General features: G+C 33.2%; 1 protein-coding gene across 1 annotated transcript in view; it reads left to right on the plus strand.

The window, feature by feature from the left end:
* LOC100313613 (G protein coupled receptor 98-like protein) overlaps nt 1-13769 on the plus strand; it is a 101462-nt gene that overhangs the window by 70995 nt on the left and 16698 nt on the right. Inside the window, exons 72-88 of the mRNA XM_085506661.1 lie at nt 14-447; nt 1109-1354; nt 1922-2071; nt 2366-2592; nt 4350-4506; nt 5837-5902; nt 6369-6468; nt 7768-7881; nt 8008-8189; nt 8957-9136; nt 9731-9989; nt 10312-10476; nt 10799-10980; nt 11141-11299; nt 11897-12049; nt 12523-12663; nt 13253-13398. Of these exons, the coding sequence (XP_085362787.1) occupies nt 14-447; nt 1109-1354; nt 1922-2071; nt 2366-2592; nt 4350-4506; nt 5837-5902; nt 6369-6468; nt 7768-7881; nt 8008-8189; nt 8957-9136; nt 9731-9989; nt 10312-10476; nt 10799-10980; nt 11141-11299; nt 11897-12049; nt 12523-12663; nt 13253-13398 (3061 nt within the window). The remainder of the gene's footprint in view (nt 1-13; nt 448-1108; nt 1355-1921; nt 2072-2365; nt 2593-4349; nt 4507-5836; nt 5903-6368; nt 6469-7767; nt 7882-8007; nt 8190-8956; nt 9137-9730; nt 9990-10311; nt 10477-10798; nt 10981-11140; nt 11300-11896; nt 12050-12522; nt 12664-13252; nt 13399-13769) is intronic.

Below are 13769 nucleotides of genomic sequence, written 5' to 3' on the forward strand. Positions count from 1 at the left end.
ATTACTATTACAGTGACTGAAGATATCGGTACAGCCTCAGTTCCAGTCACTCGTATAGGTGGCATGTACGGTCTGGTCAGTGTGAAATTCACATCACAGCCGCTAACAGCAACCCCTAATGGTGTTGACTATGTTCTTAACGATGGAGAAGTGGTCTTCCAAGATGGCCAATCAGTGGCTTACATCAACGTTGACATAATTGATGACAACATTAAAGAGTTTGCCGAGATGTTTGAGATCACGCTTACGGACACTCTAGGTGGTGCTACACTTGGAAGCAGTCATGTCGCTACGGTCACTATCTCTAAAAGTGATGGTCCTGATGGTCTTGTTGGTTTTACACTTACTGATTTGGACAGAACTATTACAAATCCTGACTATCCCAGACAAGTTACGTTTACAATTCAAAGAACTGGTGGGTTGGATCAGTACCTTGCTCAAGCAGAGGTAAGCAGTGAATTTTTTTAGGTAATAATCACGATTGTTTATCTTTTATCTTCAGTTTTTTTTTATATAAATCATGAAACCGTGAAAAATCAATTAGTTGCAGTTTTAGTTAGTGAATACTGTCACTGATTTACACTGAAATTACTCTGCTTTTTTGTTGTATTAATATTATTAGTTTCCGTTCCGACGCAGTCCGAAAACGGGGACTTATGGATTGACCTCTGTGCGTCCGTGCGTGCATGCATGCATGGGTGTGTGCGTCCGCACCTGTATCTTAGACATGCCTGGACTAATTACACTCAAACTTCACACATACATCATACATAATATTATACGTATACACATCAATTTGTTTCACGATCTGATTCAAGATGGCCGAATGGCAGCCATTTTTGTACTGGAACATCATCAAAATCAAGCATTTCTCGACTGTTTACAGATGGATTTTGTTCAAACTTGGTATATACATTAGATATTATGGGACCTTGATGCAAATCATTTTGTTTTTTTAATGTTAAACAATAATCATATTTCTGACATGGTTATATTCAAGCTATATTACTATAAACAAAACTATATATCTTAAATTCGATAACTAACAGGGACTGTGCCATGCATGGTTTGTTAGAGTTGAGTTTAATTAAATACTTGTTTCCTTTAGGTGAAATGGAGAATTCTTGGTCCAAACACTGACATTGTTCTGGATACCACAGAAGATATCGCTACTCCAGCTGGCCAACTACAAGGGTCTGTGAGTTTCTTTAACGGGGAACGAGGATCAAGGACTTTCACGTTGATAGCAAAACCCTATCCAGGCCCCGAACAACAAGAAATATTTACTGTAGAGATATATCAGATTATTGGTGCTGGAGAATTGAGTACTACAGCTGACAAAGCAGTCCTTACGGTGAGTGACAAGCGTTGGGATCTGCCTGCAAGATAATATCTATTTTCTGTAATGTGTAAACTCCGGATTTGGTGTTGTGTTCATTCAAATTTTAAATTGTAAATCAACTTTCTTTATCTATCTCAGAAGTGATACTTGAATTAAAATGGCTGCCTGGTAGCCATTTTGTTATACACTTTCATCAGTGTGGATCTCTCTTAACTGCTTGATCGATCTCAATTTGGTTAAATAGGATCTTATATCCTAAATCTCATAGAACACCATACATAACACACACATATTGTATATATCACACGGGAACCATATTCAAACGTAATGTGGAGAGTTAACTTGAAAATTTAACATGGAGAAAATAATTATAACTTTTCAACTGAGAATTGTGTGGGCCTTTTGATCAGTTTTTTTATGAATGCAAATTTCCATAGTGAAATAATCACAGGCCAATTTATAAACAGTGCCCTTTTTGTTAATAACGTATCATATTGTCATCTTTATTTTAAATAATAATACACAAGGAATGCCATGTCATCTTCTGTCTATAAATACAGAATTATTTTTCTATTTCAGATTATGAAACATGGTGATCCTAATGGAGTAGTCATGTTTGCGGGCGAAGCACTCCAACCACGAAACTTTGACGAACCAAATAATGCCGCTGGTCCAATGACTGTCAGCTACCCGATACGACGAAGGGAAGGTGTCATAGGAGATATCAATGTGAGTAATTATTCTTTTGACCTGGCAGTTTAATGTAACTTTCAATCGGACTGACACCACACATTCGACACATGATACGATCACATGATATTTTCGCTTATTGTGCAGTTTATTCCCTGATCACCATTTTTATCTGAATAAAACTGTTACTTGAATCAAAAAACATAATAAGTTACTTTTAATTAGTATATTACATAAAATTTCATGACCAAATAATACATTTGATATTTTAGGTCTGGTTGTAAAGTCATATGTGGTTTTTAATTTTTATGTTATTGTTTGTTCATATTAAAGGTTAACTGGGAGATAAAGTCATTAAATGATGAGCCTGTTGCATCAGATTGTGATCCCTCATCGGGAATTGTTCTTATTCCGAATGCTGAGGCTAATTCCCAGATATACTTTACTTTACTTCCTGATGATATTCCTGAAATTAAAGAAGAATTTCAAGTTGTCCTAGTCTCATCAGATGGAGGAGCTGAGATTGATCCCGCTGTGAATGTGTCCACGTTCTACATCTTGTGAGTATCCTGTTAACAATTAATTTATTCAGACAATAATGAAATTCATTTGAAATTGTAAAATTAGTTAATGATTATATTTCTTTAATAATCAAACTCCTCGACCTTCCTTTGGCAGCCTAGCTTGTTCATGGAGATCCATGATGGTCAAGGAGCTTTTAGTATCACACCATCTTTTTTGGCTTTATCATTACATTACTGTAAAATCTGTATTGGAAGCCACGACTTCTATTATAATGGTATATTGCAATAGAGGGGATGCGGCTTCTATTAGAGCATCTACAAATATGAGAAATGATGAATTTTTGGTTTTGAGTTGTTCAAAAAGAATGGGTGCAACTGCTATTACAAATTATACAGGGATATTGCATAATTTAATTAAGATTTTATTCTTGTGTCTTTTTTAGAATGGAAGGTACCGGTATATCTTGTATATCTTATTTAATACAATATGTTATATTATGATGGTCATTGAAACTAAAAGCAATTTTTTTTTATTTTGATGAGTGAATGGTTCTATCAAATAAATGAGAGAGCCAATAAATGTCAGGGTTACCCAAATTTGTTTCCATGGAAATGATGACTTTCTAATTCTCTTGTAGAGTTGTACTCTACTTTGGTGTCCATTTTGGTTTAATGAGTGAGCAAAAGGCATACATAGTTCAAAAACTAGGTCAGGTACCCAGAGTTTATTATTTTTTAAATTTTAAACAGCCAATCACAAAGAATAATTTGCAGGAAATTTCTGCCCAAAAGATGTGTTTATGAATATTTGCTTGTCATGGTTTAGGGTTATTAACCACACTAAATTTTTATAAACTTTTGAAATTTGTTGAAATATCAAATTGTTTTTTTGGGGAGTTCAAAATAAAAAAAAATTGCTAAAAATTTGGTGTTGACAGTAATTTTTGTTTCACCACAACTGTGACTTATGGAACAAGTTGACACATGGGTCTGTAATAGATGACATACAAACGAATAATTAAAATACAATTTGATTATGTTACAATGAAAGAAAATATTGAGTTCATTTGTTATGGTACAATGACTTTTGTGAAATTGTTGTTAGTCAATATTAGAAATACAAACATTGACATATATTCATGAATGTATTCACTGTGGATAGCTGTCAGTATATAAAGCTGAATTTTTGTATCAAAGCAATGTGTAACTTTCACCAAATTTAATGTGACCCCTCCCCACCACCACCACCACCACCACCACCACCACCACCATCTTTGAAAAACACTGACATTTTCAGTTACAGATTTTGCAATTTTCACGAAATTCACCAACAAATTTCTCTCACAAAATGAATACATTACAGTTTTTCATGATTTCATTTCAAAATGCATGCATGATAAAATTAAATCATCGACTAAATATAAAAATTAATTTGATTAATTAAATTATGATATAATATTCTACAGTTTGTTGCCATTGTAGCTGACCAATAATGTGTGTTGTTTGTTTTTGTGGGTATAAATAGATTGTGACAACAGTGTAATGGTAAGACAGCTGTACCCGATGGCTATCAGCCTGGTGTAATGTGGTGGTGTGTATAGTGTCACAATTAAGGACAATGTGTATTCTCCACCACTCACTGCTCAATAGCCGTTGAATTACCCCATTGTGTTTCCACTGAAAAGGACGCTCAGCTGTTTTAGAGTCAACGTAGCTATAAAATGTATAGGTATGGGCTTACTTATGAATCGTAGTGTGATATTAACTGTGTTCGTGTTTATCTCCACCACCAGAGCCAATGATGACCCACATGGAGTTTTCAGTGTACGCAGCGAAGACCAGACTGTCGTTGTTAAGTCTGATTTGTCACGATTTGTCAGTATCAATGTGACACGATCGGCAGGAACCACTGGGGATGTCAGGGTGGTGTTCTCACTAGAATATGATAGTGTAAGTGTCAATTTATGCTAATTAATACGTGTTAGTGCTACAATGTGACACATATCATATATAACTATAATAATGTTGTTATTATTCAAAAAATATAAGAGAGATTCAATGAGCAATATTTGAATTATTTGTTATAATTGCTTGAGTCTACAACTATTATCGGTAATAAAATACTTGTCTCATAACTCAGCTGTGAGTTGTATTTGTTGCCTTTTGATAAATACATATAAAAAAATGCAAGGCAATTATTAAATACGAAAAATCATTAGTAAAAAAAAATCCTTTTTTTTTTTTTAAACATTTGACCATGATATGTAGCCAATGGGAAATGATATTTATGTAGTCTAAAATTAACGACGACATTGAAAAAAAAAATACAAAAAAAAATAGATTCTTGCCCCAAATGTTGGCGGTAAAACGGTGGTTGAATTTAGTTTGACTACAGATGCGTCAATTCTGTGTGGCAGTTATACAAACTATTGTTTATCAGTTCAGTGACCATGGCCTATTCAACCTGTTTGTATGCTGTCAATTGTACACACATACCTGTCCTTTATTCACTCCCTGAATACCCCCCAGTTACTGTATTGTGCTGCCCCCCATAGTCTCACTGGACAGCTGTTTAAAGTCATGGCAAATTTACAGTGGTTCATTTCACCAATGGTATAGATACTTGGGTTACTGTGTTGATAGAAGGCTGTGGATTAGTTCTTTAATAGAGCAACCTCAGCATTAATTGTTTTCTATTATCGGTATGGTTCTTGTGATAAATTGTCATTTGATAACCCATTTTGTACTCATGATAGCATTTCTCTTTGTATGAACAATTACCTACATACATCAATATCATCAATAATTTAACTAATTAATTTAAACCAAAATATTAATGAATAAACCCTCTACATACAGTATAATTTATTAACCAGTAAGTAAATTCATGGGTAAATTGATTAAATATAAAAACAAACTAATAAATAAATGAACATTAAATAAACAAATAAAGAAATAATTCAAATAATACATACAAAAAAAGGCAAATCATGAAAATATAGTTTTATATTTAGATATTAAATCTATATATGCAATTATTATTCTTACTTTATCTGTACTTTCTGTATTTTTCTCTGCAATAGCTAAATAGAAAACTAATTCATGAAATATGTTGAAAAATATATTTTCAGGTCAAACTGTTAAATACTTTCACTTCATTGGTATGCATATTAGACTTGCATGTTACTAAGACCAAGAATGTGGCTTTTGATATATATCTTATCAATATATGTTATGGTATTGTCATTATATTATTTCTTGATAAATGTTCATATTTTAGGCTGAACCTGGCAGACAGTATATCCCAAGTACTGGTGCAGTAACCTGTGTTGAAGGTGAAGCAAATGTACGTACAATTTAGAACATTTTAATAATTCAAACTCAATTTTATGACTCAGTGAAAATCATGACATTTTGTAGCAGTTGAAATTTATTTGAGGTCCTACAACACAGAGTGTCAGTGACTTTCAGAAAATTTGGTTTTTGTAAAAGCCATACAATCATCAAATCATAAAAAAAAAATTTAGCAGTAGAAATCAAATACTGTAGAATACTTAATTTTCGCTTGGAATTTATTTTCACTATTTTCGCTGAAGGGATGATTCCGTGAAAATAAAATCCAGCGAATATACTTTTTTTCCTATATTTCACATTCAACTCATCAAAAATCAGTGAAAATAAATTCCATACAAAACACCCAAAAATCTTTTTCAGCGAAAATTAATTCCAGCGAAAATAAAGTATTCCACAGTAGTTTATAATAATGTGTCTGACTAACAGCAATTTAATTTGTGTGTATTTTGTTTTTGCAGTGTATAGAGGAAGTTCCTTTGACTTCCAATGATGCTTTCCTGTCAACAGGTTCATCGTTTACAGTTACCATTACTGATATTACATACCTTTCATCGAATCGTAAGTATCTCATTTACCCATCGTATGTATCAACCATTGCACCCCTATTGCTTTGAATGGTATTATCCATTTTTTTAGGTATCACAATTTTGGAAGACTATACTTCTTGTTAAAAGCCGCAAGTCCAATTGCTTTGATATTACATATATAGGTACTACATGTGGACCTCTCTCAGATTTGTTCATTTTGTAATGATATCTTTAATTCTCTAATTTTGGTAAATATTTTTGTCATTTTTGGTAAAAAGTGATATTTTCGACTTCTTGTTAAAAACGACAAGTCCAATTGCTTTGATATTACATATATAGATACTACATGTGGACCACTCTCAAATTTGTTCATTTCATGATGATATCTTCAATTCTCTAATTTTGATGAATATTTTTGTCATTTTTGGTAAAAAGTGATATTTTCTTCTTGTTAAAAACCACAATCATTTATGGTTAAAAATTATATTTTTGAATTCTTGTTGAAAACAGCAAGTCCCATTGCATTGATACTATGCATATTGTTCATTTTCTAATGATATCTTCTGTTCTTTAATTGAAATGTGCATTGCTAACAGCGGAGCTATCTCAGCCAAGAGGCAGCTTGTTTTAGGTATCACAATCTTGGAAGACTATACTTTTGGCAACTTTATTCCACTGGAATTTATCTCAATTGAAGAGCATTAATCAACAAATTTCTATAAATCTTACAGCGCTTCCTGCTCAAATAAAATGGAGCCAGTTTTTAACATTTTGACCTTTACCTTTAGTCTTTAACCTTTTGACCTTTAACCCCTTGTTTTTTTAACTTTCAATTTTTTTACCTTTAACTCTTTGACCATCAAAGTCAACTTTGTCATCTTTCACCCGTAGGCAACATAAAATTATATCTACTTGGGTAAAAAATTAACAAAAAAAAACACAAATGTGCAAAATGTTGTACCACAAATGTAGTGGGAACAAATTATGACATTGAATTGTTCTCAGTGCTACCATATTACATTGTTTAAAGGCCGGCAGTCGTCGCGCTGCACATGTGCGATATTTGTGTTGATAAACATTGATTTTCCCACAATTCAATGTGCTCTTCTAATGAAATCACACGTATGAGGTTTTACTACTGTGACTCTTTTGATACTTTCCAATCACCTAAAAAGTATCTAAGTAAAGCTTAGTAACGTGTCAGTTTGTACTCGTTGATCTGCACAACAGTCAAAGTCGCCATCTTTGTTTATATGAGACCAATATGATCTAGCGCATGTGTGGTGCAACAACTACCTCCCTTTAATACTCAATGATTTTTTTTCACCAGCAACTATTGATCCAAGAATTGATATGACAAGTGCATCTGCTACATTTGAGGTTCCAGATGAAGCAGCAAACTCACTTGTTGGTTTTAATGAAGAAACAATGCAAGTGGATGATGGTAAGTATAAAGGATTATATAAGTAAAGTCAGGACGTAATAATGCATTACATAACATACTAACAATGCAAGAGGAATCTTCAGCATGTCTGTATTTTTAAAATAAAAATATTTTTTTTATTTTTAGAAACTAATGAGGTAATTTTAACAGTGGAAAGAATTGGTTCCTATGGCAACGTAAACTTTCAATGGCAGCGTGGATATCCTGATGGTGATCTTCCAAATGGTTTTGTAGAAGGTGACATTTTTCCTTCAATGGGATCAGCTGAGTTATTACATGGGCAGTCACTCAAAGCTGTTGCAGTTCAGGTATACATGCTTTTGTGTATTTGAAGAATGCTGTAAAGTGTTTCACTTTACATCAAAAAAAATTATAAAATTCTGACAATAAAGCATTATTGCCTGAATACTGTAAATGTATTAATTATTCACTGGATTTTAATTTCGCTATTTAAATCAACATGAACATGTAAAATAACAATAAAACTCATTGTTTCCTTGAAAAATTCATGAAATTAAAACAACAGTGATTATGCACAAAACACCAAAATAGTGAAATTAAATGTCAGTGAAAATAAATGGTTTCACAGTACGCATCATAAATTTGTTTGAGTGCCAATACTGGCAATAGACCTTAGATGCAAATTATGTTCAAGACTGTATTGGGAGATGAAAACAACTTGTTTTTGTCTCTGAATTACTATTCTATTCTCACCCATGTGTTCCACTGATATATGTAACCATGGATACAATGATTAAAGCTACAAGAACGCTATTTGAGAAATAAAAACATGCTTTAAACAAAATCAGGCATTTGCATATAAGTTTACTTTATGTTCTCAAATGTATCTTCAATATAAACAAATTACTTGATACAGTTTTGAACATTTCAATGACATTTATTTTTTGAGCAAAAGGCCCAAAAAGATAAGAAACAATTTTGGTTCAATTAGTTTTCCAAAATTGGTGTATGTTCATATTTTTTTGTATTTCAAGTTGTTATAAAAAAATTTCCCTTTCAGTTTGTTTTTTCCTGAAAATTATATAATGTAAAAGTTGTGTTTCTTTTATTTCAGTTATATCCCTCGGATAGCGCTACGGAATTATTCGCTGTACACATAACATCAGTAACCACCACAGCCAATGGTGGTGCATTGTTACGAGATGGCTACAATGTTGCACAGATTGATACATACGGTGTGGTCGGATTTGATGAAGCATCCATACAACAGTCTGTTGTAGAATCAGATACTCAGGTGAGTTTTTCTCTATAAAGAGTATTTCCACATAATTGTAGTTGAAATTCTTCACTGTAGAAATAAAAATATACTCAATATACAAATCTATAATGGGAACTTCAGTCACAAGATGACATACTTACAATGTTGAGGTGTTTTAGAATAGTGAAATATTGGAATTATCTTCTCAATTATTTATTAGCTAGTCATTAAAAATGAATGGGAATTGTGGGGTGAAAAAAAACAACAAATAAATGACTAACAAACATTTACAATAAATGGTCAACTCGGTGTAGACAGATATATTTTAAGTGATACAGTCAATGAGTTAAGTCAGATGCATCAAAAAGAGTTATAACATCCTGCTTCACATGTGGCACTCATACCATTCCCAGTTATAATCAAATATTTTATTAGTCTATGTCAGACAAATGATTTTATTCAAGTTCAATTGTGGTGAGATTTTAAACATTACACATCTTTAGAATAACTATGTCTGTTATTTTTGCATGAATTTCACTAATGGCTTAATACTTGTATCAACATCCCCAGCTTGTCAGGAAAGTGTGATTGAAGCAAGAATTAAATAAAATGTTTTGTGTTTTCCTTCAGGTGTCAATCACCATTGTGCGTAGAATTGGTTGCTATGGTAATATTCAAGTAAGATATCAAACCATTGATGGAACAGCACAAGGTGGCTCAGATTACACAGTTGTTGATTGGATAATACAAATGAACCAATTAGAGAGAACCAGAACCGTACACATACCAATCAAAGCGGATGATGTAAATCATCCCGAACCTGAAGTTGAGGAGTATTTTTACGTGAAGGTAACAGAAGTAAGAAGGTTACCATCGAGTGGACCACAGGGTGAGGATTAAACATAGTTCAGTCTCCTCCAACGTAAAAGGTCTTAATCTGTGCTTTATAGAGTTGATATGTATGGTTATTGCATTAATTATTTACTGGCCTTTAATTTCACTGATAAGTAAAATCCACTAAATTAAATTTATGGGAACATGTAAAATAACAATAAAAAACATTGTTTCCTTGACAAATTTGTGAAATTATAACACAGTGAATAGGCTCAAAACATCAAAATAGTGAAATTAAAAGTCTCTGAAAATAAATTGTTTTTACAGTATATGTATGCTAATAGCTACAAATGAATCATTTGTTATTGTTTTCACAGGTTTGAGTCCTCGTATAAGTACTTCATTATTTAGTTCTACGATTACAATTGATGCTAGTAATGATCCGTACGGTGTGTTTGCGATAGACTCTGCGCCGATAGAAGTAACTGAAAGCAACGATGCAGGTGCTTCTAAAGTTGTACAGATTCCAGTACATCGATATTGTAAGTATCCATCTTGCATTTTAGTTTTAATGTTCCATTGTTCTCAGAGACATTAATGACGATGAATCAATTTACAAGATAAATAATTGCTGCAAATTATGGTTTCTTCTTGAATCATTGATATCACTTAAAAGTAGCCTAGATTATTAATTGAAATTTTTCTGCATAAATATTGTTTTTTTCCATTCATCAAGCTTTGGTTATTCCATCTTTCAGAAATGAATGTACTGACGTACGGACAAATGGACAGACTCATGCACAACTGAAACTTTGTTTGTCCTGTGTGATTTGTTCTGATAAATCTGTCATGTTTTATCTGTAGTTGGTGCCTTCGGTACAGTCACTGTACATGTACGTACAGTTGGGGGTGGTGAGACTGGTGTGACACCTGAATCCTCTAACGACTCAGATACCATTAGTGGGGCTATGTATTCTGTGATGGACGTACCACATGCTACACAGGGTGAAGACTACGAGCCTCTTGATACAACGATCACATTTGTAGTGAGTATGCAACCTTAAACAATTTGTATTCAAACTGTGTGTAGTCATAACAACGACTAAGAACACGATTTTATCAGTACAAGCAAAGACTCTTGGGTTTTAATTATCTATCAAGTGTTGAATCGTAAACTGACACACTTTTTTTGTTTTCTACTTTTAGGAAGGATCAGTTGATAGTAAAATAGATCTCGTAATTTTAGACGATGATATTCGAGAACCAGCAGAAGTGTTCTTTGTTTACCTCAGTGATGCATCAGAAGGAGCTAGAATTGCAGATGGTGATGTGGATCCCAATGATCCAGAACAAAAACAACTGAGGGTAAAAATTTATTTTTAAGATATTGTATTGATTGCTGTTACTTTGTAGTGTTTTCTTACGTCTTAGGATGGCAATAACTACAGTTGAACTGAACCTAATAATTATCCAATAATTAAAATCAGTTCACCCTATTCGATATGGGACTCATAGCGACAAATACAACGTGTGTAAGATACATTAATTATTTACATAAAATTCGAACACGTGCTGCGCGACAACCACCATGCTTTAAATATTGTCATCTTATTATTAAAACTTAGTCAGCATTTGTCTCTCATGCAAATTACACAATAACCCTTACACAAAAATTTTAAAATGTATTTCATCTAGTGCTTGTTCTGTTTTCTTGGACTATCAATCTCATACTTTAAAATACTCATTCATACAACTATTTCTATTTATCAGTACATCAAGTATGAATTACTGTTGCTTGCTGAATGGTATCCACCATTTTGTACAGCTTCACCATTTATGTGGTGATTCAAAATGGCCGCCAGTTGGGGTCTTAATGTATAGAGATGAGTTTTGCTCATTCACAAACCAGATATGACACAATTGTTCATGAATAATTGCTTTAAATTATATGTATTGTTACAGGGTTATGTAAAACTAACTATTGCTGGTAGTGACTATCATAATGGAATCATAGGATTTACCGATGAGTCTTTGACTGTTAGTGTAAGCGAAGACGATGATCCAGCTGTCAACCTTATACTAGACAGAGGAGATGCTTATTTTGACCAGGTCACGGTAAGTCAGTCAAAATTTATTATTACTGTATGGTATTCTTGACGCATCATATTTTCAACAAACTTGATGATATTCTGTATCACACATACCGAAACTTTATTGGGTAGCACATCCACCTCAAATCAGGAAGGATCTGGGTTTTTTTTGAGCTCACTGTATGAATCAGAGCACAGTCTGCCCTGCCCTGCCTTCTAAATACACAATGTAGGATTGGCAGATTGGTTCGCACCTGCACTTGCATTTGCCAGGAAAAGACGAGAGGGACTTCCTTCAGAGTCCAGTCACCTAGGAATTCAACATCCCAACAGCATTGGCATAAACACAAAAATAAACACTATTTGCCGAATTATACAAATCACAGTAGTGTTTGGTGGGAATGACATAAACTACTGGTAAATTAAAAAAAAAAAACATGGCTTCCACACTATTGTGAGAAGTGTAATAAATATCTTATTTTGTTCTTTGCTTTGTAGGTGAGTTGGCAAGCCACGTACAGTGATCCAAGTTCTTCTGATGCAGACCTTTATGAGCAGTTAGAAGAAGTCAGCGGTGAAACTGTGTGTAACGCTGGTGAACAACTTTGTCCGCTACTCATAATGCTACAACAAGATGATGTAAGTATAGACATTGCGCCCTCTAGAGTTCTGATTATTATGACAGTTTGACGTTACTATTGTGACACTAAACATTTTGTAATTACAATAATGCTTTTCATTTCCTGATGCTTTCAGCTAACTTACTACTTAACTTACCTAAATTTTCTGTCTGCCATCTTTAAACATGATCCTTTTGAGTACCTTTCTTGATGGTTATTAGTTGTATTATGAATCAAACGGACAATCAGGGTTATGCAAAACAAAGTGCAACTTAATTCATTAATATTATTTTGCAGTTTACTATAATAATGTTATTCATGACATATCTTAGAAAATGTCTTATTATTAATAAAATCAATAAAAGTAATGAAAACTTCTTTTAAAGCATTGTCATCCAGTTATAATAGATAAATAAAATAAATCAAAATTACATGACAACTTAGACCTGAGGTTAAATGAATTCCTTAAAATTCAGTGTGTCGAGTATATAGTAATGACAGCTTTCTTGCATACCTGATATTTGCACACTTGCTCAAAAATAATTCAGCATTATATTTCCCAGCAAGGAAGAATAATGTAATTCGCTTTTTTCTGCATTTTTTGTCAGGTTCCAGAGTTTGAGAGTCAGTTTTCTGTAATCCTGACACAGGTTGGTGAAGGTGCCACAATTGATACTACCCGCAATATGGCCAGTGTCACGATGCTTCCAAGTGATTACCCTTACGGTCTTGTACAGTTTTCTGTCGGATCCAGGTTTGTCTACTAACAAATTGCTACCACTTTTATTATTTACATTATGAAAACTGAACACAATGTATGTGAATTAGTACTCGGAAAACATACTTTCAAGTGTTGCAGTGCCTGAATCGAATTAGCGTACTGTAAAATGATATATTTTCAGTGCTGCAGTCACTGAATCAAATTAGCGTACTGTAAAATGTTACATTTTTAGTGTTGCAGTCACTGAATCAAATTAGCGTACTGTAAAATGTTACATTTTTAGTGTTGCAGTCACTGAATCAAATTAGCGTACTGTAAAATGTTACATTTTTAGTGTTGCAGTCTTTGAATCAAATTAGCGTACTGTAAAATGTTACATTTTTAGTGCTGCTGTCACTGAATCG

This window comes from Saccoglossus kowalevskii, chromosome 13 (genome assembly GCF_978046115.1).
Source record: "Saccoglossus kowalevskii chromosome 13, keSacKowa6.1, whole genome shotgun sequence".
NCBI lineage: Eukaryota > Metazoa > Hemichordata > Enteropneusta > Harrimaniidae > Saccoglossus > Saccoglossus kowalevskii.